The following is a 27285-nucleotide window of genomic DNA, read 5'->3' on the forward strand; positions in this document are numbered from 1 at the left end:
CAACGATAAATTTGTAAATAAAAAAAGTTCTCAAAAATTTCTTTAGGAAATTCTCATTAAGGTGTGCCCCAGTTCTGTAAAAAACTTGAGAATGTGTGGCCCTAATTCTAACGTCGCAGCTCACATCCCAGACGGTATAGTCTGGATCGCCCACAGTCTCTTAAGAGCAGCAGAAGCGGGCGCCAACGCGGTTCCGCCTACAGACACCGTGCCCTGCCTTCACCTCTTGTCACCGATCTGTCATTTGCTTTTCATTGCCGCAAGCTACCAACAGCATCGTGCATGCAAAATCAAGTGCAAGGAAGGGGAAACCGCCCATCTGGCCAGGACCAAGGACTGCAGGAAGAGGGTGAAATCGTGGTGAAGGATAGCCCGTGTCAGAACAGAAGGTATTTATCATTTACAAGAGTCAGGCCAGGTTCTAACCAAAGAGAAAAGCCAACACAGGGAACAAATGGAGCGTCACAGAGAATGATTTTAGGATTAACATTAAGAGTTGAGGAGCCCTCAGGAAAACCAATGAAAACTGTCTTGCCAAAAAGAAAAAAAGAGCCTGACCAGGCAGTGGCGCAGTGGATAGATCATTGGACTGGGATGCGGAAGGACCCAGGTTCGAGACCCCAGGGTCACCAGCTTGAGCGCTGGCTCATCCGGTTTGAGCAAAGCTCACCAACTTGGACCCAGGGTCACTGGCTCAAGCAAGGGGTTACTCGGTCTGCTGTAGCCCTCGGTCAAGGCACATATGAGAAATCAATCAATGAACAACTAAGGTGTCGCAACGAAAAACTAATGATTGATGCTTCTCATCTCTCTCCGTTCCTGTCTGTCCGTCCCTATCTATCCCTCTGACTCTCTGTCTCTGAAAAAAAAAGTTTTCCACATGTTAGATGTGGAATAAAAAAATACGTCCAATAAGGCAATCAGAAACCTTGGTTTTAAAAAATAATACCAGAAGTTAAACGTGATTTAGCGTGATATTATTTTAGCAGTTGAGAATTAATGCATAGTGGCAGTTAGCACCCTAATTAGACAAAATAAATTTTCAAATTCTTTTAACATGTCAGGATATCTTCCCAACTACATTTTTTAGAAAATCTTCACTATTTACTGTATTTCCCCTGTATAAGATGCTCTGATGCATAAGACGCACCTTAATTTTGGGGCCCGAAATTTGGAAAAAAATTAAAAAATGTATTACGTGAAGTTATTAAAACTCAAGTTTTATTCATCATCAAATTCATACAACTCCTCATCACTGTCTTCAACGAATAGCGCAAAAATAAGCACAAAATGCGCAAGTAAAAAAAAATATCTAGCCTGACCTGTGGTGGTGCAGTGGATAAAGCGTCGACCTGGAAATGCTGAGGTCGCCGGTTCGAAACCCTGGGCTTGCCTGGTCAAGGCACATATGGGAGTTGATGCTTCTAGCTCCTCCCCACCTTCTCTCTCTGTCTCTCTCTCCTCTCTCTCTCCCTCTCTGTCTCCCTTTCTCTCTCCTCTCTAAAATGAATAAATAAAATTTAAAAAAAAAGAAAAAAAATATCTACAGCCACTGTCTATGATGTACCCAGTTTTTCGACCCCAAATTTCCCAATAAGTGGTGCATTGTATACGTGGGGAGGAAAATAACAGCACTCCAAATTTATAGTTAATAAAGGTTATATAGGCCAACAAACAGCATGGTCTCCACCATGGAAATACACCATGGAGTTATTAATTTCTTCCACGGTTCCTAATTCTCTTCTAGACCAAAACTTTCCACCGTTCACGCCAGACACTTCCGCCTCTGGAGAATGGCGACCTTTAAGCTGAACTGGAGAGTTCAAACGCCACTTGGAAGATTAGATGCGGAACTGGATGGGAGAGGGGAGAAGCCTCAGCAGAGGAACATACCTTGTAGATCAACTGAGAATAGTGATCCGAAACCCCGTCAAGGGAGGCACTGCCAAAAGTTCCTAGAAGTCGATTCCCACTATTAAATTGGCCACTGCCATAAGGAAGAAAGTGCGCAAAGTTCACTCCAATGATCGGTTCCATTAGAGGGAGTAGAGAGAGCTGCTATCAAAAAACACATTTGAGAGTAATGTACATGGTCAAACAAAACAGGGCGATTCTCAACTTTTCTAAGACCCGAGGCAACTTAAAAGTCAATCAAACAGGCTTGAGAAAAAATAAGACTTTAAAAAAAAATTTTTTTCCTCCAAAGTATCAAAATGGCGGGGATATGAGCGGGAGGTGAACAGAACCTTTGAGATCCGTTTTAAAAGGAACATTAATTCTTACTGTCTTTTTTTCTTTTTTTTTTTTTAAAGAGAGGCTGCCAGGCATCTAACGAGAAAATTAAAGAAAAACTCGTTTTTTATTTTTTTAATCTTTGCTCAGCAAGAACAAGGGCGTGAGCTGAGGCAGGGACCCCCGTGGCACCCTCCAACCCCAACCCCAGCCGGTGGCCATATCCCACCTCCGGTAACAAGGGTATGAGAACAAAGGTCCCTGGGGAGAGGGGAATGACACTGGCAGCTGCATTTCTTTGCCTCTGATGTCACAAGTGACGTCAACACGGTCTCCCTTGTGCTGAGCCAACCCTGACCAACGACCACCACAGGTGTGTTATTTTATAGCCCTGCCCGGTGCCAACAGGACCAGGAGCTGCCGTGTGCAGACAGGGACTGCCAGCTGGTTCCCTGCGGAGATGCTTGCATCCCTGTCACACTCTACACTTCAGAGCTGAAGAAGCATCTGACGTTCTCATGCCCTTTAAGAATCAGGGGCGCTAAGGAAAGGCTCACCTGCTTCAGGTGGGTGAAGGTCTCGGCGGCCGAGTACGCAGCCTGCTTCTCCTCCTCATCCTTTCTCCTTTTCTTGGAGCGAGGAGCTGCCTTCTCCCCCGTCCTTTGGGCCCGTTTGCTTCGTGGTTTTTTGGTCTCTCCTCCTCCTCCTCCTCCTCCTCCTCCTCCTCCTCCTCCTCCTCCTCCTCCTCCTCCACCTCCTCCATCCGCTTTGGGCAACGGGTTGCTGCTGCCACATCCAAAACCACCTTGCACCTGGGACCCCAGAGTTTGCTGAGGTGACGGGAAAAGTAAAGATGTAAGTGAGCTTAGTGTCAAGCTCATGGTTTCGCCCTCTGACACAGAGGCCCCTAACCTGGTGACTAAGACGACATTGAATGCCTCACTGCTTTCTGAAAATATCATCCCTCTTACTCAAACACCATGCTTGTGCATGGGGATTATTAAAACTGCGGATCTTGAGGAAAGAGCAGAGGTACAAAGTCTAGTTGCTTTCCCTTTTCAAGAAAGCGCGGCTCCAGCCTGGACCACGGGGGAGGGACTGCAGCAGACCAGAGCGCCCCTCACCTGCTGTGGGGCAGGGGTAGCTCCCACACAGCGTCTTGTGGAGCTATTCTGGGCTCCCTTAGGCAACGAAAATACAGGTTCTGCAGACAACGGGCAAACTCCAGAAAAGCCTCAATCCCACACCTCTTGTGTTGAGAGGGAGAGCTACCCTCAGAGATCAACAAAAACAAACCAACACTGGCCTTTCCCAACAGCTCACGGCCATACATTTGACTGAATAACAATTGCTAGACACTTCAAAGTCTGTGGAAGAGGACTTACATAATACCAAGAAAACCTTCCTTTACTGCTGTCTTGACTCTAAAAATTAAGAATAAATTGGAATAAATTGAGAATAAATTGGCCATTGAAGAGACTTTTAAGGCCAGTACCTACTGATACCTAAGAATATGGCATTCTTTTTTTCTTTACGGCCACGATTTCTAAATTGGATCGCTGTACTCTGCCATGGGCAACTATAATTGCTGGAATTATGTTAATATATTACGCAAAGGATCTTCGAGGGTTTTGAACATGATGGTTTCCAGTCTTGTCTAAATGGCTAGTAGAGCAGGGACAGCACAATGTTTTCCGTAAAGGGCCACGAGGTAAATGTTGTAGCCTCTCTGGCTACACCTGTCCTAAAGACTGGCCTCTGCCCCATACTGTGATGGCAGCCACAGAGACTTCAAGGACAATGAGCTTGGCTGTGTTCCAATAAAACTTATAGTCCATGGACCCTGAGCTTGAACTTGGTGTCATTTTTCACACACTAAAAAAAATCACTCTTTATAGATTTTTTTTCTCAACCATTCAAAGACATCAAGACCACCCTCTGCTCACAGGAAGGAGTGTGGGAACAGGCTCAGCCTGCTGGTCCCTGGCTGGCTCCTCGGTTCTCCGTGGGCAGTCACAGCTGTAGAGTGCATCACCTGGGTGGCTAGAAATGCGGGGTTCTCTGGCCCCTGCATCTTTGGAAAACTCACTCTGATTGGCAGCTTTGTGCGGGGCAGGGGATTCTGCACCTCTCAGAGAGCTCCGGGGCGGGGTCACCCTGCCAATCCTGAGGATGGTGGGGACGGGGGGGGGGGGGGGGGCTGAGATCTCTTAATCCCCACAATTACCCTTAAAAAGCTAACACTGTGACATTTCAAAGAATATTCCCAATGGTAGAGGAGCAGCAGGGGTTAAAGGTCAGTGGAGAGTCCGTCTGCCTGGGACAAAAGCAGTTTACGTTCTCATGCGCCCATTGGTGCCCTTTTACTGGTGCTGCACACACTTCGTTGAAACACAACAGGTCGCAACTTGGCATTCTTTTCTTCTGGAGGCTGTGCTTTTAACCTGACAGGTTCCCCGTAAACTTGGAACATTCTCATCTTGCATAAATATCAATGGCTACTAAAAACCTCTCCCTGCATGTTACTCAGACTTAGATGTTCAATAATTCAATCGACAGCTGCGGTAGCAACTTGGGGATGTTTTCCTTCCCTAAATTTCTATTAGAGACAGAACCTTGGCTTTCCGTGTAGTAACATCTCTGGCACATATTAGATGCTCCCATTCCTGATGTCAGATCACTAAATATGTACCTGATGTACCTGGCAGGTCAAAGGGATGCTCCTTGTATGAGATATTTCTCCAGCACTGTGTGCGCGGGGCAGCCCCGAGGTACAGGGAGCACGAATCGACCCCTCTGATGATGCAGAGACTAAGTATAGCAAGGCTGGCCTGCCCAGGCCGACTGCTGGAAGCCATGAGAGGCAGACTTAACCCAAACGGCGTGGCATGACCTTTTGGTTTTGAGAAGGCTTCCCACCCACACACCGATAGAAGGGTGCCCATCTCCTAATCCCATTCCACACAGAGGGAAGCCCTTGGCTCAGAGATACCCCAGGATTGTCTAACCACAGACACAACCGTTCCGCCTCATGCGTGACTACAAAGCACATGGGTTTCACCATCCGTGAAATAGGGATGCTACGTGGTGTCTCAGGGCAAGTGCTCAGCAGGTCGACCACCAGGAGTGTGGTAAGGTGTCATCAGCCTTGGTAACAGCGCCGGCCCCCCTGCCTCCCCGCAAAGGGACAGAACACATGACAGAGTCCAATCATGTAACACACACTGTCTCATCCCTTTTTCTATGTTCACATGCTATTTTTTCCCCCACATGGAACCACCAGTTATCTTGGAACTTCCTTTCAATACCCGAGCACTGAGCACTGAGTGTGTGCTCAGTGCTGCGCCAGGAACAGCATGCGCCCTTTGAGCAGCCGCGTACGGGGGCACTCCACGGACACGAGGTGAGAGCACAGGGGCGGCAGCACGCACTGGAGAAGGGCGCTGGGGCAAGGTGGTTCTGGAGCTGAGCTTCCAGAGGGGCACAGACACTGGCCCGCTGTGAGGACAGCAGGAGGGCACACTGGTGGGAACAGCCGTGCCGGGATGGGCGAGCGCAGGCACTCGGGGGCCACGCGCACCACTCCCGGGACAAGGACGCCTTGGGGGGGGGGGTGGCCAGAGATTGGGCGAGTGTGTGCTGATGACATACATGACTGAAAAATGTGTCACCACTAAAGAAAAGTTTCAAAGCTGCCCTCGATCTACTGGGTCAACACTCTCCCTCTACAGAACAGACAAATGACAGAACACAGAGAGTGAGCCACCACTTCCCGGAGGAATGCCATCGCGCCCAGGGATCCCAGTCAGCCACACACGGGAGCCGGGAGCCCCCCCTCAAAGGCCCGGCAGGAACGTAGGAACACTGGAATGGCCACAACAGTGACTGCACTGCGGCCGCTCCTGTGACCCAGGAACCCCGGTTTGAGGACCATCCTAAGGAAGTTTACTGAAATGCGGGGCTGAGACCTTGTCAAGGTATAGTCACAAAGCAGCTCTTCGCAGACGCGAAAAAACCAAAAAACCCTGAGAGCTAACGACTGACCCGTGAAAGGCAGCCAAGATAAACCAGATGCCTACGTGTAAGGTTGTGTGGGGTAACGTTATGTGCTAACCGCTGCGAAACGGGATCCCTGGCTGCCCAGGTGCCCCAGGGAGGCAGGTGCAGGAGTTCCTCCGTGTGGCTCGTCTGGGCGGCAACAGAGACACGCAGACATGTACCTCTTTGCTGCAGTCAGACCAATGTGATCTGGGAATAACCTGCTGACTGGCCCACGAACCATGTGAGAAGCATCCCTACGCCTCTCCGCCTCTCCGTTATGAAAAGCGGAGTAAATGAATTATTACTTGCATAGATTTATGGGTGTAAGACAAAGTGTGTGTGTGTGTGTGTGTGTGTGTGTGTTGATGGGTGGGGGTCCACAAAGCAAAAAGCTAGACCATAAAAAATGATGGGGGAGGGGTAAGAAGGATGGTCCATGGTGCTGAAACTAACAAAGTATTGGATGTGACCACAATGTAAAGCAAGACAAGAGGAAGTGAGGGGCCACGGCCAGCACCCGTCACACTCACCGGTCCATCCGCTGGGGTCGGCCTCTCCAACGGCATGCTGTCCCTCACGCAGTCGCCTTCCAGGCAGAGTGGTGTGCCTTCAGTTTTCTGACTCACAAGGGCGGCGGCCTTCTTATTTTTGAGTAGATGCTTCAGAAGTTCATTGCCTGACTCTCCCTTCCCCGTCGCCGGGGCCCCAGCAGGATGTGGGGGGCTCTGCCCCGTGGAGACGGGACAGACCACAGTCGTTTCTGTGGCCTGACTCTTGGCCTGTCCCTCTGCTGGCAGCCCCTCGTGGCCTGGGCACTGCTTGGGCTCGGCCGTCTCTGGTTTGACCTCTCTGGCTGCAACGGGGGCATCTGCGGGCTGCTTGTTCCCCTCTGCTGTGGCACACGTCTGCTGTGGAGTTCCTTCGGAGAACTCGCAGTGGGGCAGGCTGTTTTCGAGTTCTGTGCCCCGCTGGCCTGCAGCCACACTGGGAGGTGGCGGGCCACCTGCATCCCCCAGCTCGGGCTCTCCGAGTGCAGCAAGCTCACTGGGTGTGGGCACTGTGGGCATGGAGGTAGTGTCGGAGACGCTGGGGGTGGGTGGGGCGGTTATGTCCGAGTGCGGCGTGGACGGTGCCCAGGTGGATTCCACATCCTCTTCTCGTTTCTTCTTCCTCATTCTCTTCTTCTTTCCCTTCTCCTCAGGGATGATGTCAGAATAGAGCTGGATGAGAGAATGGGTGGAACTGGGATAACCTTGTCCGTGACTGCCAGTGGCGTCTTGGCTGCAGGAGAGGCCGCTGTTCACTCCGGGTGGTGCCGAGGGCAGGGAGGGCGTGAAAGGGGTCCTGGCAGGGGATGGCTGGAAGCCAGCCCCGGGAATGACGCCACTGGGCGCCTGCTTGCTGGGGTGGAAGCTGGGGCTTCCACCAGGGACAGAAGGCGAGTCAGGGACAAACGCAGGGGGTCCTATCGGCCTCCGCTCACTGGTCTGCAGGAAAGTTGGGGTGGGGGGAGAGCTGAGGGGCCCCTGCAGGCCTTGCTGCTGCTGGAGAACCGGCCCCACCGGCGGGGGGTGCTGGGGAGACGGTGGGAGAGGCCGCATGAAGTCACAGGGCAGGTCGGGGCCATAGAAGGCGAGTGGGGGCGCGGGCGCGCGTGTACCCAGCTCGGCGCTGGCCAAGCCCTGCTGCTCCAGCTCCAGCCGCTGCTGCAGCGCGCGCTGCCGGTCCACCTCCTGCATCAGCTGGATGCGCTGTCTCTCCTGCTGCTCGCGCAGTCGCTCCTTCCGCTCCCGCTCCTGGAAGCCCTCGCTGAACGGGTTGTTGTCATCGAACTCAACCCGCGGGGGTGGGCCGCTCTGCGGGCTGGCGCCAGGCACTGGGCCCGGGGTGCAGGGTTTTAGCGGTACCTGCGTCACCGGAGGCTGCATCCGGGCCGGGTTGAGGGGGAGGTGAGCAGAGGCACCCGGAGGCTGCCATCCAGGGAGGCCAGGCATGTGCACGGGGCTGCTGTGGCCAGGAAGGGCAGCTGGGTGGTGCAGCGGCTGCGCTCCCATAGGGAAGCCTGGCTGACTGACGGCGGGCAGGGCCATTGTGCGCTGCGGCTGCTGCTGCTGCTGCTGTTGCTGCTGCTTGATCCGGTAGTCCTCCATCAGCTCGGCATGCTCCTTCTGCTGCTTCCGGATCTGGAAGGACAGTCAGATCTCACCCACAGCTGTGTGCACGGGCCAAAGCCCCGGTGTGGCTGTTCTGCACCCGGCTTGCTCTGGTCCAGGCACGGCTCAGGCAGTGGCCAATCGCACAACAAGTTGGATCGATAGGCGTTGGTGCAGCCATTGCCATAATCAAGACACAGAGAATTCCTGTATACGGAAGCTCTGGCATTAAAATCTGTTTCCCTGATCCCTTGACCCTGGAAACCACTAAACTACTGTCTGTCTTTATAACAGTCATTTTAGGAATGTTATTCAAATGGAACATGCAAACAACATGTTGGGGCTAGCTTGTTTTACTCAGCATTACGCCCTCAACATCCATTCCAGCCCCTTTTCACTGCTATGTAGTACTCCATAGTTCTGGTGGCTGTGAATAGGACTGTGATCAATATTTGTACCTAGTTTTCTTTCTGTAAACCCAAACTTCTAATTCACAGGGGTCAACAACACTTAGAGAAGTGGACCCTTAACCCATCTGGAAAAGTGTTATTGTTTGACTAAGTAAAAACTTAAAGTTTTACTTCTTTTCAAGTATAAGTGTTACTGCAATAGAAGCATTTTGAGAAACATCTGGTTCATAATGGAACACAACAGCAGGATGGTTCCATTCTTTCGGAAGGAGTGCTTTTCAAAAATAAAACAAAAAAAAATACCAATGTATTTTAAAACCAAAACATGGAAAAGCAGTACTAATAGTATAGCATGAGAAAAAATCCCCAGAATAATCCCACTGCTCTATCAGAAACCTCACTTTACAAACCAGGGAACTAAAGGCGGTGGTCAAGGGAAGGTCAGCTCCAAGTGGACACATACTTCTTGGCCCCCTTTCCGTTGCTGCCTGAACACAGGATTTCCCCGTGAGCTCTGTGCTCAGGACCCTAAGCAGTGGTGTCCCAGGCAGGGAGAGCACCTGTGTGTCCCCCTGCCCCCCCTTGGCACCGAGGTTCATAGCAGACTGAAAACGGTTCCTTCTCGGTCAGAATAGCGGAGTCACCTCTTTAGTGGCACGTATGAAGGTACGTGCCGTGTGACTATTCCTCGAGGGACAGTACTGGGCTGTCCCATCCTCAGTGAGCGAGAGGCCCGTGGAGCTGGCCCTTGCCTCCACTGCAAATGCCCGCCAGTCCTCCACCCACCACGAGCCACCGCCCCCCCGGGGCCACAGGTCCCTGCTGTCACCTGCTCCAGCTGCTTCTGCACCATGCTCTGCTGCTCCGTGACATGCTTGAGCTGCTCTGCGTCCTCCTCTGGGAACTCGCGCCCAGCCTTCTTGGCGGTGCGCTGCTTGGCCGAGAGTGCCTTCTTGGACTTCCTGTGGACGCCGATTTGCTCCTCGAGGTACTTCTGCTGCATGTGGAGCAGCTGCTGAGTGTCCTGAAGCCACTCTTCGTACTGCTTCCTCTGCGAGTCGTCTGCCAGGAAAGCAACAGTTCAGCGCATATTAATTTCCTCCACAGTCCAACCACAGCCAAGCCATCCAGACTCATTGTGTGAGGAAATGCACTTTCAACCTGACCTTGTAGTAAACAGGCATTTTGAAAATGCAGTACTGAACATGAGACCACAATGTAACTTATAAGGTAGGAGGTTTTTTAGAAAGGTATTTCTTTTGAGAGAACCAAAGAAGGCGGGTTTTCAGGACACGGGTTAACGTCATACTTATCAAGGCTATCTATAAATCCAATGTTTAAAAACCAGAAGATGTTTACCTAACAGGTAAAAACAGCTGACTGAACTAACAAACTCTTGAACCCGTATGTATGTGTGATGATGTCAAATTTACAGACTAAGAAGAGACAAAGTCGGATATAACCTATTAAGGCCCAGAGCATGGATTAGACCCATTTCCCATGCTAACTGTCCTTAGTTTATAAGGTTTTCCCTTGGTTCTGAATTGTGAAAATATGTCCTACCTGGAGGAAGGGATGGGGGCCACAGAATGTTTTAGAAAAGAACCAATCTGAAGTCTGTGTTTTTTAAAGGAAATGGGTAAGTTGAAAAAAAACAACAACCCACTGGTAACTTTTATGAATTTGTGTCATTTGTATTTGTATGAAAATAAGCAAAGTGTAGGCAGATAATGAACCAAGGACAACCTTTTCTACTTTTATGACTGTCATTAATATCTCCCCAAAACAGTGTTTTATCTTGTACCAACAGTCCTTCTTTATTCGTTAAGGGGCATTTTACTCCAATGGAAAAAAACAAAAAAATAAAAAAGAGGTCAGCTCATGGTAGTGAAATTCAGAACGTTATCTTTTTGGCTCACTTTAAAAGTCAAAGAAATGCATAAATACCATCCCAAGAAGGACATCAGCTGGAAAATGATTACACCAATGGTCACAGAATATTGTCATACAGTTAAGAATGCAACCGGAGCCCACAGGCACAGTCAAGTCAGAAAAAGCCAGTTGGTCACACTGCAGTTTACTTGTTTGTCACGCGAATGCGCTCAGATTATGGGTAACAATTACCGCAGGGGTCACTTTAAAGGGCCAGACCTTGGGTTTGTTCTTAAACCGAGAAGTCCGAATACATGGATGAACTTGACATCTAGTCTAAATTTGAAGGGCTTTTTACATTTTTTTTCTTTTCTTTTTTTCCCCAAGAACAGGCTTTTTCACAGGTTTCAGAAGTTCTGCTTCTGGTAGAGTGAGACCTACCGCAAGGAAAGCCTTTCTGGTTTCTGGGACCAGGAGAGCAGAGGTAAGCAAAATGAAAAAATAATGGTGAAAAAAAAAAAGTTAGCTAAAACAGTCTGAAGATTTTAGAAAGGCTCAGTTTGAGGAGAACTTTAAAACACTATCCGGAACCACCGCGGGACCCCTGGAGATAACTAGAGCAGAGAGTCGTTGGCAACCTGTATCCTTGACCTGCACACCATGCTGCTAACCCAGCTAATTTCTAAGCCTGTTCCCTGTAGTGTTCCCAAGGAAGTGTGCTTGTCACGGAGGCAGACAGTCATTTAGAGCAAGACATCAAGTGCCCAATCTGTATAGATATAGCTACAGATATATAGTTTAAAAAAAAAGCAACTACAATATTGAAGAGAACGGGGAAGATGGTTTTTCTGTATTAAAATATTTATCTAGCTATAACTCTTCATGCACAGAAAAAAAAAAGCAATAAAAAATACATGTCTTGAGGAACAGACACATATTCAAGGTTCTTAAAAAGATGAGGGTGCTTAAAACTTAAGGTAACACACCTACACTACGTTTCCGGAAGACCACAAGAACAGCACAAGCCAGCCATCCCCAGAGACAGGTAACTGATGAGGTGCATACTTACTGACAAAGCCTGGACCAAAATTTGGAGGATTAGGCCTAGAAAGCTGATGTGTTATACTGCCATCCTAAAATAAGTAAAATTTACAAAATAGGTTTATTCCACATTTCAGTTTTAAAGGGATAAAAACAAACGAACAAACAAAAAATATAAAACACTTAAAAAAAAAGAGAAAGAGACATGGAAGGGAAAAAAACCTTTTAATTTCCTAAGACATCTTAAACACTCTTGTTTTAATAAAAGGTAGAATGAATTGAGTGGTGATGTCCTATTTTCTGAACATTTTAAACTCTCTCTGTGAACTGCTGTTATTTTCTAAATGTCAGTTGAAAAACAATTATGCGTGACGTAAGGGATAATCCATGAGAAATACAGTATTAGGGCAGATTGTTAGCATGTAGTGAGATATCTAAAACCCCACTTTTTGATAAAATCTACCTCTGGGTTCCTCTGCTATTGAGTCATAAACAGGGTTCTGGGTCAACTAAATTCCACTACTTTACAGCATAAATAAAGAAAAACTGATGCTTCTAACATGTACAAATAACACAGGTAGACATTAATTAAAAATACTAGTCTTATTTTTTAAATTAAACATTTCATTTCTCCCAGGGTGACTGAATAAACAGCTTTTAATCTCACAAATTCCCTGGCAACAATCTGATACATTTAACTTGGGGGGGGGGGAGGAGAACATTTTTACTCCATTTTTACAAATTGTTAGACATGAGCTGCACACAAGGTCACAATTACAAGCCAACAGCAGCTAGAACGTACTACAATAACCTTTATACTGCAAAGCAGATGGGGTAATAATGGACAAACTGGAAATCGTGCAGGTTACAGAATTTGCCCAAACTTGCACAGGAAACTGAGTTTAAAAAAAAAAGAAAAAGAAAAAAACCCAACTCAACTATGAAGCTTTTTTCATTGCCTGAGATGGTCAACCTTCTTTAAATAATAAAAAGAACGTCATTATGAGCATAATCTAAAGCACAATGGGCCAGGCACAAAAAAAAATAGAAAGTCCACAAAACATGTAGAAAGTAGCTTTTTCTTTCTTTTTCTATGCAGATTTTTGAAAAAAAAATCACTCAAAAGAAAACAGCACATAAAATGAGCACTTTCACTTTCCATAACATTGCCTGATGCTAAATATTTAAATATTTACACTTAAAGCTGATTATTATGAATGGTGAATACTCAAAAAGACTAAATTATTCCAAGGGATAGATAGATCATGTCTATATCTAAAGAGAATGATTATCAAAATATTCTCCTGTTTATAAACAGGTTTACCTTTAATTCATTTTCAGATAACAACTTAAATCCAAAATGCAGGGCATGAAAATGTCTTTGTGGAGTTAAAAATAAATTAAAGCAGCACCAGAACTCCTAAGCATTTGGATTCTCTCCAAGTGACTTTCTACCCTTGAATAGTATATAGATTCCTCTTCAGAAATAACGGTCAATGGTTAACCCTAACGTGTCCTCTCTTAAAAAATAATAAAAAACATCTTTTGTTTCCGCTGAGATGGTATCTAAGGCTCCTGTTAAATTTCTAGAAGTGGCCTCACTCCCCAGGAGAGGGTCTGGTGGGAACAAGAGCGTGTGTGTTCTGGAGGGGACAGGTAACCATACCTGAGGAATGGCCTGTGGCAGGAGAGTCTGGCCTTCACTTGTCTGCGCCCCCGTCACTGACTGGCCCATGAAGGGGAACCTGGGAACAGGAAGCAAGAGGTATCGGGATGAGCATTCAGAACTCAAGTTATTCTAAGCGATTAACAACTGTCTCTTCCAGGGAATGAAGAAGACGGGGACCACCTTTGGCCTTAGCACCATTTGCTAAAAGCCCTGTTTTCTGTGTGCCAACCACTTAAGTTTTCTCCACCCTCCATGAGATGTGGATTCTCACCACTGGCTTTATTTACGTTGATAGGAGGGGTCAGAGCCTGACCAGGCAAGGGGCATAGTGGATAGAGCATTAGTCTAGGACAGTGGTCAGCAAACTCATTAGTCAACAGAGCCAAATATCAACAGTACAACAATTGAAAATTCATTTGAGGGTCAAATTTTTTAAACTTAAACTATATAGGTAGGTACATTCCTTATCGAGGTAGCGCCTGCACGTGGTATTTTGTGGAAAAGCCACACTCAAGGGGCCAAAGAGCCGCATATAGCTCACGAGCCGCAGTTTGCAGACCAGGGCTCTAAGACATTCAGGACCCAGGTTCGAAACCCCGAGGTCACCAGCTAGAGCACCGGGTCGCCAGCTTGAGAGCAGGATCATAGATGTGACCCCAAGGTTGCTGACTTGAGCAAGGGGTCACTTACTCTGCTGTAGCCCCCTGGTCAAGGCACATATGAGAAAGCAATCAATGAACTAAGGAGCCGCAACGAAAAATTGATGCTTCTCATCCCTCTACCTTCTTCTCTACCTTTTGCTTAAAAAAAGGAGGAATCAGAAAGGTCAAGTCTCTTTCCCCACAAGGACAAATGGTATGCGATGAACTAACGAGACTAGTCTCTATTATATACTTCATTATACCTTGAAATAGTTAATTCAAGACTTTTGGACCAAAAAAAGCGCCTAGTGAATAAATAATTTTATAACATACATTCTAAAAAGAATTACTTCTTCCAATATTTTTTTAAAATGCCTTTTCCAAACTAAAAAAAATAAAAATAATAAAAGTACTTGGGAATTTAGTTCTTTTGTATTCTAATGATGTATCTTTCTCAATTAAATAGCTTTGCACATTTTGGTACATCTCTCCATCTACTGTTAAAGCAAATAAAAAACTGGCCATTGACCAAGGAAAACATCTACACGGTTAAAAGTATTTAGCCAATCTATTTTTATTTTTTTGTATTTTTCTGAAGCTAGAAACGGGGAGAGACAGTCAGACAGACTCCCACATGCGCCTGACCGGGATCCACCCGGCACGCCCACCAGGGGGCGATGCTCTGCCCCTCTGGGGCGTCACTCTGTTGTGACCAGAGCCACTCTAGCGCCTGGGGCAGAGGCCAAGGAGCCATCCCCAGCGCCCGGGCCATCTTTGCTCCAATGGAGCCTTGGCTGTAGGAGGGGAAGAGAGAGACAGAGAGGAAGGAGAGGGGGAGGGGTGGAGAAGCAGATGGGCGCTTCTCCTGTGTGCCCTGGCCGGGAATTGAACCCGGGACTTCTGCACGCCAGGCCAACGCTCTAGCCAATCTATTTTTTTTTTTTTTTTTTTCATTTTTCTGAAGCTGGAAACAGGGAGAGACAGTCAGACAGACTCCCGCATGCGCCCGACCGGGATCCACCCGGCACGCCCACCAGGGGCGGTGCTCTGCCCCCCAGGGGGCGATGCTCTGCCCATCCTGGGCGTCGCCATATTGCGACCAGAGCCACTATAGCACCTGAGGCAGAGGCCACAGAGCCATGCCCAGCGCCCGGGCCATCTCTGCTCCAATGGAGCCTTGGCTGCGGGAGGGGAAGAGAGAGACAGAGAGGAAAGCGCGGCGGAGTGGTGGAGAGGCAAATGGGCGCTTCTCCCATGTGCCCTGGCCGGGAATAGAACCCGGGTCCTCCGCACGCTAGGCCGACGCTCTACCGCTGAGCCAACCGGCCAGGGCTAGCCAATCTATTTTTTAAAGCATTTACTGATTGACTTTATAGAGATGGTGTTGGGGGGGGGGGGGGGGGACGAAAAAGGAGAAGTAGTTGCTTCACTCTAGCTGTTCACTGATTGCCTGTCGTATGTGCCCTGACCAGACAAGCCCAGGGTTTTGAACTGGCGACTTTAGTGTTCCAGTTCAGCACTCTACCCACTGTTCTACAACCCAGGCTCAGCCAGTATTTTGATTCATTTATCACCCCTGCCCTCATGACAGCCTGGGCTGGAATGATCTCTTAATCCAAACACCACTCACAGCATACTGTACTACTTTAAGGGATGATCATATCGACCCCACTTTCTCAACGCACTCTGAGCAGCAAACACTGTACCTAACACATTGATAAATCATTTCCTTCTATTTTGTCTATAAGACAGCAAACCACAGTATTATTAGTGACTTTGTCACCAATAGAACTCACAATACTTTTGTAACAAAAGCTGTTGCACATACCTAATATGGGTCATTTAAGTTCACTGTTACTCTGAAATTATGGTAATTATTGCACCTACTGCTAAATGTGTGAAAGCATATACCATACTTTTTAAATTTAAGTAACTGTTTCAAATAGAATTGAGTTCCTCTGTAATGTTTTTGGTGTCACACATAAACTATTCTAAGAAATTCAGAGGTTTCCCTGCCATGTCAAAAGGTTCACGACATCAAAAAGAATCCCCGTGAAAGAGAAATGGTGTTAACAAATGCTCTGAAACAGGGTAAATCCTTAGAAACCACTGTCTCTACTTCGATCTCAGCGGTGCTTTTTAACAATTCCCAAACTTCTCTCAACAAATGAAAAGAATTAAACCTTCACAGAGTCCTAATTTATCTGAAGTCTCCTGTTTATTAAATTCATGGAGATTTTGTATTTAACCCCATAATCAACTCTTTTGTGGAAAGTTTCTCAACAAGATAATGAGACTAAATGGAAGCTCCATCCCTCCCTGTCTATTGACAGAGATTATCAAACAGCAATATACATAAGAACCATTCACATGTGGTGCTGAAAACAGATCAGCGCTATCTGTGGAAAAATGAGTCAGCAGGTCTGCGTTGGAGTAAACAGATATGCATTCAAACACACACACACACACACCCCTCATATAATTCTGATGGTGGTCCATAATCAAAACTCAAGATGCTGCCCAGAGGTTAATCCCTTAGGCTACATAAATACTCGAATCCAGAAATTCATGCGGTCAAACAAGCTCTTAGAGTTTTTTTTGTTTTGTTTTGTTTTTAACAGAGACAGAGAGAGAGAGTCAGAGAGAGAGATAGACAGGGACAGAAGGACAGGAATGGAAAGATGAGAAGCATCAATCATTAGTTTTTTGTTGCTCATTGCGACACCTTAGTTGTTCATTGATTGCTTTCTCATATGTGTCTTGACCCTGCGCGGGCTTTCAGCAGACAGAGTAACCCTTTGCTCGAGCCAGTGACCTTGGGTCCAAGCTGGTGAGATTTTGCTCAAACCAGATGAGCCCGCACTCAAGCTGGAGACTTCAGGGTCTCGAACCTGGGTCCTTGCATTCCAGTCCGACGCTCTATCCACTGCGCCACCACCTGGTCAGGCCTTAGAGTCTTCTTTAATGCATAATTTCCAGATTTCTGCTAACAGTGAAAAGGTGTACGGATTCTTGAACTGTTAACTTTCAAATGTCTTCTACGCCTAATGACTCTTTTTTTCTGGTTCAAATTTAGTTTGGGGGCATTTACTTTAGAGCCTCACTCAGCTTACAAACCTTTCTAGATGTTCTATGATGTTTCCCATGAAACAGATGGAAATTAAACCCTTACAAGCGATCATACCAAGCCAATAACACAACCAATATAAATGCTGTCCATTCCCAGAATACTGGCTTTTGAGTTACACTAACATCCTTCGTTGCTACTCGTGATGACTTCGTGTACTTCCTGATACAAAGGGAGAAGGAGAAGGATTCCCCCTACCTGTTCATGACCATCGGTGGCATGCCCATGTTGTTCTGTGCCATTACTTTATTTATGCCCTTCAGGGCCACCATTTTGGCTTTCATGATAGGATCTGTGATTGTATCAAAATCTGAAGAAAGAAATATATTGTAAAGTTATTCATTTCACAGCACGTGGCTCAAGTTACACTTAGAGGTAACGTAATCATCACAAACATTATGTAATTTTATAGATTCTCATTCCTTATTATTTGGTTATCACTGTTAATATGCTTCTAGGCCCTAGCCCGATGGCTTGGTGGTGTCAGCCCAGCGGTGTATGGATGTCTTGGGTTCGATTCCCAGCCAGGGCACACAGGAAAAGAGACCATCTGCTTTTCTGCCCCTCCCCATCACTTTTCTCTCTCTCTCTCTTCCGTCCCTCCTATAGTCATGGCTCAACTGGAGCAAGTTGTCTCCAGATACTGAGGATGGCTCCATGGCCTTTGCCTCAGGCACTAAGAAGAGCTTGGTTGCTGAGCAATGGAGCAGCACACTAGATGAGCAGAGCATTGCCCCCTAGTGGGCTTGCCAGGTGGATCCTGGTTGGGGTGCATGCAGAAATCTGTATCTGCCTCCTCTCCTCTCATTGAAGTAAAAAACAAACAACAACAAAAATGCTTCTAGACTAGGTAAGGAATTACAAGATGTCGAGAACCTTAGCCTGAACCTCACCATATCTCCCATAATAGTGAAAACAAGAAGCTTGTCAGGTCAAAGGGAAATGACAGCGATAATAAAAGCAAGGACTTTCCTCTTCATCCAAACTGTCAAGTGCTAATCAAACTGCGTTTCTAGTAATGTCAGCATCATGAGAATTGGCAGTTATTTCCAAGACTAAGGAATGCCACTAAATTAGTGATCACCGTTTGCAGGGAAAATGCGTCAACTTCTTGAGGACAGTCTTACAGTAAGTCTACTGAGAAAAGACCTCTCTGCACATAAGTGAAAGAGAAATGAGCTGCTGATACAATGGAATTGGTACTGCATGCAGCACAGAACGTCGATTTTACTGTTTAGAAGAAAGCAGTCCTAAGACGTATGTCCTCTGGTGATTCTTCCTTAGAAACCTTCGGGAAATGTTACTGCATTGCTGTCTTGCAGAGGTACCCAAATTAGTAAACCATCAGAAACTAAAGAGTTTGATCTTACAAAAAACTGCCAAGTATTTATCGTCCGCAAATGGAAGTTATCTCTGTTGTCATCTCTTTCAAGTCAATGCCTCTGAGAACCATTATGGTGATAACAGTTAGAGAAAAGGAACTAAAGAGAAAACAGCTCATCAGAATCAGGAACAGCCAACTGAGCGATTGGAACCTGTTGATTTACCCGGGAAGAATCTACACAATGTAAAGGCTTTCACTTAGAAGCCGAAGGGGGAATGCACACAGGACTCTAAACCCGAAATCCAGCACGCACTCCCTGCCCAGACGACACCCTGCTACTGGCCCTGCTACCGCTGTGATGGCTATGCAAGGTGGCAGCTCCTACCGATGTTGGGGAAGAAGGGCTCGGACCGCTGCCGGATCATGGCCTGCATCTGCCTCTGCTGCTGCTGCTCCTGTCGTTCCTGATCCAAAAGGTCCTGCAGGAGCAGGGGTTGTTCCTCCAGGAGCAGGGGGCGCTCTCTGCTCTGCTGGGCCAGCGCAGGGGGCACCGCGGGCGGCTGGGGCCCGGGCATGCTGCTGGCACCGCCACTTGAGCCAGACTGGCTGGGGACAGGCATGGTTTGAGTTGCAGGCTTTCCTGTCCCGAAACCATGATTTGCCGCTGATGGACCCTGCAGGAATCCTGGATTTACCTGCACACCCTGAGGGAAAGTGCGGCTGACCCTAGAAACCACCGTCCTGTTTGAGCTCATGGCATTGTCCACGAGCTCAACGTGACTCGGCGGTGTCGTTAGAGGAGGTGGCAGACCTGACCCGTGGCTGGGCGGGGAGGCCGGCAACGCCGGCGGGGACCCCGGTGGCCTCCCATCTGCGCTGTCTGGCTTTTCAGTGGCCAGAAGACTGGAGAGGACGGGGTTCGACCCCGGGATGCCACAGGAGCTGAGGGCACCGTCAGCGGGCAGCTGAGCAGATCCGAGGGCCATGCCGGTGCCGGCCGCATCCTGAGGAGCCCGTGTGTCAGGCAAGGCTGCATCACAAGATGAGGGCGCGGCCCTGTCCCCGTCTTCCCCGGCCACGTGGCCCGCCTTCTGCGCGCAAGGCGTGTTGGCATCACCTCTGCCCTCGCCCTCACACTTGGGCTCACTTTCAGCATTTGGGGACAGCACTTCGGTTTTGATCTCACCGGGACCAGTGGGCTTTTTCCATGGAGAATGCTGATCGGAAGGAACCGCGGCTTTTTCTTCTGGCTCCTTTTTTGTGGGTTCCACAGACACACCCGGGGTTTCTAACTTGTCATCGATGGGGACGTGCAGGTCTAGCTCCTCATTGAACATGCCCTTCTTGTCCCCGAGGTCCAGTTCTGGATCTGTGTACGCAATGATATCAAACTCTCCTGACCTCAAAAGGTCGTCCAGGTTGGGGTCGTTAGCTTCCAAATTACCCAGAGTGTCCAGTTCATCTCCCTTGCCATCCTCGGTGTCTAGATTTAAGTTTTCAAGATCCTCATCATCTAAGTCTTTGACCTCAACCCCCTCCAGGTCTTTAACATCTAGCTCTTTGACAGAAGGGTCATCGGAATCAAGTTTTTCCTCAAGGCCGTTGGAAGACTGAGCAGCTACCTGTAAATGATCCGGTGTCATTTCAACTGATGCCGATGCGGACAAGGGGGCCTCTGAAAACTCACCCCCTAAAGGGTGGCTCAGGGTCCTCAGTACCACAGGGGAGGAGTGCACAGGGTGACCCTGCTCTGGCTGAGATAGCGGCACCTGCTCCAAATTCGGATGCACAGGGAGCTGACTGAGCAGACCTTGAGAAAGTCGTCGCACGGGGTCTGTGTGTCTGGGGCCCAGAAACTCGGACCGGGGCAGGAAGTTCCCATGTCTCAGAGGAGAAGGCGCCTCCAGGGCGTTCCCAGGAGGGGCACTGAAGTGTAGCCGGGGCCGCCCATCAGGGGCCCGGTGCCTCAGCTCAATGAAGGCCTGGCCCAGGATGTGGTGCTGCTGGGCCGGCAGGCCCTGCGGCGGGAAGGGCTGAGGGAGTCCCACCGGGCTGTTCATTTGGGAGCTAGGCAGCGGCTGTGGCGCGTCCACCGACATCGATCTCCTCAGTTGCAGAGGTACTCCGGGTCCCTGCATGTGTTGTGGAGGCACAAGGAAGCGTTCCTGACCGGACAGGGTGCCCTGACTTCCTCCTGGAAATCCAAATCTACAAAGAAAAAAAGCAAGTACACAGTATTAAATGCCACCTATTAAGTGCCATGTTACATTGTTACATTTGGGGTAAGGAAATATATCAGATTAAACCCAGATACAAATGTTGCCAAATACACTGGCTTACTGGCCCTGCTTAGCAAGCATTCGAAAAGTATCCAAATGCAAGTAAAACATCTCCTAAGTGTCCACAAGGAACAAAGTATCACAGCTCTGAAGACCTATGCTCAAGAGACAAGGTACAGGAACACAAAGGAACAGCCACCAAGCAGGTGGAATCGACTGTTCAGAAATAAGTATGATCCTCCTGGAGCACAATCCATTTCTTTTCTTCCCCATTTAGAGAGGCTCTGAGGAGGAAGCTGATTTGGGGAAGACTGCCCCCACTGCTTGAAGACAGGAGGTGGTTAAGACAAAGCCAAACAGGCCTTGCTGGGGAAGACTCAGCCAATGAATGCATTACAAGATTACTTTCGTTACTTAGACCAGTGGTCCCCAACCTTTTTTGGGCCACGGACTGGTTTAATGTCAGAAAATATTTTCACGGCCCTGGCCAGTTGGCTCAGCGGTAGAGTGTCGGCCTGGCGTGCGGGGGACCCAGGTTCGATTCCCGGCCAGGGCACATAGGAGAAGCGCCCATTTGCTTCTCCACCTCTCCACCGCGCCTTCCTCTCTGTTTCTCTCTTCCCCTCCCGCAGCCAAGGCTCCATTGGAGCAAAGATGGCCCAGGCGCTGGGGCTGGCTCCTTGGCCTCTGCCCCAGGCGCTAGAGTGGCTCTGGTTGCGGCAGAGCGACGCCCCGCAGGGGCAGAGCATCGCCCCCTGGAGGGCGTGCCGGGTGGATCCCGGTCGGGCGCATGCGGGAGTCTGTCTGACTGTCTCTCCCCGTTTCCAGCTTCAGAAAAATACAAAAAAAAAAAAGAAAATATTTTCACGGACTGGCCTTTAGGGTGGGACGAATAAATGTATCACGTGACTGAGACAAACGTCAAGAATCTTAGACGGATGTAACAGAGGGAATCTGGTCATTTTAAAAAAATAAAACATCGTTCAGACTTAAATATAAATAAAACGGAAATAATGTAAGTTATTTATTCTTTCTCTGCGGACCGGTACCAAATGGACCATGGACTGGTACTGGTCCATGGCCCGGGCGTTGGGGACCACAGACTTAGACCATCCCTCCTGGGGAAAACTAAAGACAATTTACAAGTAAACAGAAAACAGAACAGGCATACATTTAAAACTAAAATGGAATAAAAAAGAAAAACAAGGGTAACACTATAACAACATGGAGGTCGGTGTTAGACTAAAAAACCTGTGTGATAAAAGGAAAAACGTATCTTAAAAAGGCAAGTTCCGGGCCCTGGCCGGTTGGCTCAGTGGTAGAGCGTTGGCCTGGCGTGCAGGAGTCCCGGGTTCGATTCCCGGCCAGGGCACACAGGAGAAGCACCCATTTGCTTCTCCACCCCTCCCCCTCTCCCTCCTCTCTGTCTCTCTTCCCCTCCCACAGCCAAGGCTCCATTGGAGCAAAGTTTGCCCGGGCGCTGAGGATGGCTCTGTGGCCTCTGCTTCAGGCGCTAGAGTGGCTCTGGTCACAACAGAGCGACGCCCAGATGGGCACAGCATCACCCCCTGGTGGGCGTCCCGGATGGATCCTGGTTGGGCACATGCGGGAGTCTGACTGCCTCCCCGTTTCTAGCTTTGAAAAAATACAAAAAAAAAAAAAAAAAGGCAAGTTCCAGAGGACAATCTGACTTTGGGTGATGGGTATGCAACATAATTGAATGACAAGATAACCTGGGCATGTTTTCTTTGAATATATGTACCCTGATTTATTGGTGTCACCCCATTAAAATTAATAAAAATTTATTAAAAAAAAAAAAAAGGCAAGTTCCTCAGTACTCCTGGGGCGTGTTTGACTTCAGCCTTCCCATCAATCACTTCTGAACAAAGAAACAAAGAAACAAACAAAAAATACAACGAACTAACTTTACCACCCTATCTCATCATGGAAAATTCATGAAGGACAATATCCTTCCAAGGGAGGAGAAATTTCCAGTCACAACATAAAGTAGAATTAAACATGGAGGAAATAACACTGGTCGTAACTCAAAGGGATCAAGGAGGAAAAAGCAGTCATGACTACTTAAATTACGGGTGACCCTCGTTTTTCTAATCCAGTGGTAGTCAACCTGGTCCCTACTGCCCACTAGTGGGCGTTCCAGCTTTCATGGTGGGTGGTAGTGGAGCAACCAAAATATAAATAAAAAGATAGATTTAACTATAGTAAGTTGTTTTATAAAGATTTATTCTGCCAGCCCTGGCCGGTTGGCTTGGTGGTGGAGTGTCGGCCTGGTGTGCGGAGGTCCCGGGTTCGATTTCCGGCCAGGGCACACAGGAGAAGCGCCCATCTGCTTCTCCACCCCTCCCTCTCTCCTTCCTCTCTGTCTCTCTCTTCTCCTCCCGCAGGCGAGGCTCCATTGGAGCAGAGATGGCCCGGGCGCTGGGGATGGCTCCTTGGCCTCTGCCCCAGGCGCTGGGGTGGCTCTGGTTGCGGCAGAGCGACTCCCCAGAGGGGCAGAGCATCGCCCCCTGGTGGGCGTGCCGGGTGGATCCCGGTCGGGGGCATGCGGGAGTCTGTCTGACTGTCTCTCCCCGATTCTAGCTTCAGAAAAATACAAAAAAAAAGAAAATGTTTATTCTGCCAAACTTAGTGAAAATCTGACATAAGTACTTGGTAAGTAATTATTATTATATGATTTAACTTCCTGTAACTCTGCTTTATAAATTTTATAAAGTAAAGTTACTTCCCTACTTTATAAATCACCATTACTGTGGAACTGGTGGGCGGTAAGAAAATTTTACTACGAACAGAGATACAAAAGTGGGCGGTAGGTGTATGAAGGTTGACTACCTCTGATCTAATCCCTTCGTCCAAAGGCAACTTCTCACAGGGCACGAAACAAAACACGTTACCTGAATCCATGTCTCATGCCCATACCAGCAACGTCAGGAGTGTAAGGTCCACGCGGATCTTTGGGGAAGAGAGAGTATCTGGGTCCCAGTGGAGGGCCAGCAGGGGATCTGAGGGTCCCAGGGTAGGGGGGCGGTGGCCTGCTGAAAGCCTGGCTGGCGTTCTCAGGCTGCCAGTGTGGCAGGGGTGCAGGGCGCGGCATGGCAGCCGTGTCCAGGGGTGCCTTCTCCTGCCGGCCGGCCATCTTTTTCTGCTGCTGCTGCTGCAGGATGATCTCCCGTAACTTCTGCCGCTGAAGGAGATGAGACTCACTGTGGTTTCTGACAATGCACAGCTTTAGAACGCCTAATGCTCCCCGGATGGGACTACAGTCATGTTTAAACTAGCGTCACATATTCCTGATCAATTTGCTCAGTGGATAGAGCATCGGCCCGGGTGTGCGGATGTCCCGGGTTTGATTCCCAGGTCAGGGCACACAGGAGAAGCGACTATTTGCTTCTCTTTCCGACCCTCTCCCCCTTCTCTCTCTCTCTCTTCCCTTCCCGCAGCCATGGCTCAGGTGATTTGAGCAATGGCCCCAGATAGCAGTTCCCAGGTGGATCCCAATCAGGGTGCATGCAGGAGCCTGTCTCTCTGTCTCCCCTCCTCTCACTTAAAGGAGAAAAAAAATAGCTTCATGTTTAAAGTTTGATACAACACCAGTTACACATAGCTGCTCTACAGGCTATAAAACGTAAGTTGACTACTTGGGGCCTTTCTGTTGCCTGACAAGGTTCACAAAATTGACAGCTTTTGTAAATAAGAATTCACCTAAAAAGTGATAAACACTGAAAGTAGATATAGAATAAATTCACCTGGGTTAATTTCACCCCTCCCCTTTACCTTGTTTGCAGGATGACAAATTCTACTGAAGACACACTGAACACCTGTGTAGATCAGCCCATCAGTCTGATGAGATGAGCAGCTCTCCTAAATAATGCACTTAAACCCTCTGAGAACCTACAATGTGTTTACCTGTCTCAATTTCTCCGTGTCCGCCTGAGACATGTTGACGGTGTTCTGCGTGTCGGTCCCTCCCGAGGTCGGTACTGGCCCGGGAGGCTGGGAGACGCTAGGAAACTGCTGGCCTTGCGAGGTCATGGAGGTGTTCGTGGGAGCACTGAAGTTCCCCTCAGACCCAGGCCGGGGCTGGTCAGCAGCGTCAGGCACAGCCTGACTGGTCACGAAGGCATCAGCCTGAGGCCGTGGGGTCATGGGGGGCTGATCATAAGGATCACGAGCAGAAGACGGGGAGACACGGCTGAATGTGTCCGCAAGGCCCGGTCCAGGCGGCCTTGGGGTTTGGGAACGGACATCAGGGAGTCTCGCCACGGGGCCGGGTAGAGGTGGGCCCCGGTTCTGAGCCGCTTGCAGGAATGGGTCCTGGCTCGGCTGGAGGGCAGGTCTCGCCGCCGAGGACCGACAGAATCCCTCGGAGATCCTAGGCCTCAGCGTTGTTGGCGGTGGGGGGTAGAACACAGATGCTCCGGGTCTCGGAGTCCCAAGGGGGTGGGCGTATGGGTCAGGATGTCTCTGGTTTGCAGCAGACGGCAGGAACAGGTCGGTCTGTGCCAGCGGCCGGGGGGTCGGAGGCTGCTGACTATAGGGGTCCATCATGGGGGGCCGAGGTGTGCCGGGGGGCTGGGCATAGGGGTCCGGATGAGAGTGAGGCGGCCCTGGTGGCTGGGCGTACGGGTCCTGAGCGGCGGGCCTCGGTGCAGTCCCAGGCTGTGGAAAGGCCCTTGAGGGGTAGGCAAATGGCTCGCTCAGGGCCGGGTGCGGGGTGCGGGGCGGCTGGCTGTACGGATCACCTGATGGGTTGTGAGAGAAACTGTCTGCCGGTCTCGGGGTCAGCGCCGGCCGCTCGTAAGGGTCCACAGACAGCCGCCTCGGGGCTGGCGGCACTGACCCATAAGGGTCCTGGGAGGACGGGGGTGGCTGCATCGGGGTCTTAAAAGGTCCGGGACCACTGTCAAGAGGTGCGGGTGCCAGCAAGGGTCGTGTGTACGGGTCAGAGATCCGTGGTCTCTGAAACACGTCTGTCCTTGGAGATGGCTTCAGGAAGTGATCGTTGGTTCCAGCTGCGAGGGGGCCCCCCTTTGCGGTCTGCTCCAGAGCCACGGCTGCCCGGGGAAGGCCCAAGGGTTTGGGAAATGGTTCTGCCATGACAGGCCTTGGTGTGTCCGGAGGTTTTGCGTAGGGGTCGCCGCACACGGAGGAAGAGCAGCATGGGTCCCCTACTGGAGAGGGCCTCCGAGCTGTGCCCTCGCTCAGCGGCGCAGGACAAGGCCCCGGCCCGGGTGGCAGGGACGCACAGCCCTCCGCCGTTCTCCTGGGGAAGCTGTGGGCCACAGGCGCTGGCCTTGGGGTGCCCACCATCTTCGCATACGGGTCCATGGGGGACGGCGGACGGGAGCTCGAGGACCCAGGCGAGAACACCTGTGGGGAGGGCGTCTGGGATGGCGGAGGCTGCACCAGGCCCTCTTGGAGGGGGACCCGGGATGGGGTTTGTGGTGGCGGCGCCTGCGGCTTTACAAACACGTTGTCCACAGATGCAGATGTCTGTGTGCTGGGGAGCGACTTTGTAAACAGGTCCTTGTGGATGGCCGGGTGCGCGGGAGACATGCTGCCGTTGCCGGGCTGGGGGGTCAGGGGGCTCTGCATCCCGCTGCTCGATGTGTCTGAGCCCGAGGGCACTGGCAGAGGCTGCGCGAGGAGCTGCTGCTGCTGCTGCTGCTGCTGCTCGCTCTTCACCTGCTCCAGTTTCTGAGTGGCTTCAATCTTCGCCTGCTGCTTGCTCTTCTGTCGCATTTGCTGTGGAATTGGGGGGGGGGGGGAGCAATCACGCAGCTAAGGCGGAATGGAACCGCCCTGCCCTCGAAACCTGCCCGTTCTGATTTCTGCTGAGAGGTCGTCGGCACCAGACGGTGCCCCGACTTGGAACTGGAGCCTCCCGCAGCACGCCAGATCAGCCCTACCCGCCGGCACCCGGGGCGGTGCCTTCCCAGCACCCTCAACGAACCGCCCAAAGCAACTCACTCAACCTACGTCTGACAGAGGAAGAAACATCTCTGGTTCTTCAACCAAACTGTGACGCACATTCCGTTAAGAAGAACTAGATGTATTCTGAGATTATGCTGTCAACAGACAGCCTCTTCTCGGGCAAAGCACAGTGCCCTTTGAAAACGGCAGGCCGGGAGCGAAAAGCCACGCACCTGTCTGAATTTCCACTCCTGCTCATGTTCTGACTCTCGCTGCTTCAGGGGGTCCTTGAAGAGCTCAGCGTCTAGCCGGGCGCCGGGCTCAATGCTGTCCTGCTGCTGCCTCTTGAGGGAGTCATTCGACATCTGCACTTTGTTGATGCGCAACGCAGCCCTGTTGTCTCGGGCTTTTTGCTTTGAAAATAAAAGGGGGGGGGTAAGAAAAGGATCTCCCAATAGAAGTTAACAGGTTAAAACAAAATAAAAGTACGCTGGTCCTATAAAAGCAAGGACATGTCGCTTTAAGTAGCGGAACCCTAACCCTTCAGAACGTCCACCTCGGTGCT

The 27285-nt window shown here is 49.6% G+C and overlaps 1 protein-coding gene across 12 annotated transcripts in view; it reads right to left on the reverse strand.

The window, feature by feature from the left end:
• The window catches only part of KMT2C (lysine methyltransferase 2C), a 235480-nt gene that overhangs the window by 19595 nt on the left and 188600 nt on the right, over positions 1 to 27285 (reverse strand). For 7 of the 12 annotated variants that reach the window (XR_010726264.1, XM_066237427.1, XM_066237422.1 and 4 more), the window contains 12 exons: positions 26954 to 27133; positions 24714 to 26552; positions 23702 to 23991; positions 18896 to 20718; positions 17385 to 17496; positions 13416 to 13494; positions 11778 to 11841; positions 9666 to 9898; positions 6804 to 8456; positions 2987 to 3062; positions 2790 to 2950; positions 1894 to 2058 (listed from right to left, as the gene is read on the reverse strand). Coding sequence is in view for 11 of the 12 variants with exons in the window: in XM_066237427.1 (XP_066093524.1) it covers positions 1894 to 2058; positions 2790 to 2950; positions 2987 to 3062; positions 6804 to 8456; positions 9666 to 9898; positions 11778 to 11841; positions 13416 to 13494; positions 17385 to 17496; positions 18896 to 20718; positions 23702 to 23991; positions 24714 to 26552; positions 26954 to 27133 (6675 nt within the window). In the remaining variant the exon portion in view is untranslated. The remainder of the gene's footprint in view (positions 1 to 1893; positions 2059 to 2789; positions 2951 to 2986; positions 3063 to 6803; positions 8457 to 9665; positions 9899 to 11777; positions 11842 to 13415; positions 13495 to 17384; positions 17497 to 18895; positions 20719 to 23701; positions 23992 to 24713; positions 26553 to 26953; positions 27134 to 27285) is intronic. The other 5 variants (XM_066237431.1, XM_066237430.1, XM_066237429.1 and 2 more) reach the window with 3 other exon arrangements.

Source organism: Saccopteryx bilineata, chromosome 6 (assembly GCF_036850765.1).
Source record: "Saccopteryx bilineata isolate mSacBil1 chromosome 6, mSacBil1_pri_phased_curated, whole genome shotgun sequence".
Taxonomy (NCBI): Eukaryota; Metazoa; Chordata; class Mammalia; order Chiroptera; family Emballonuridae; genus Saccopteryx; species Saccopteryx bilineata.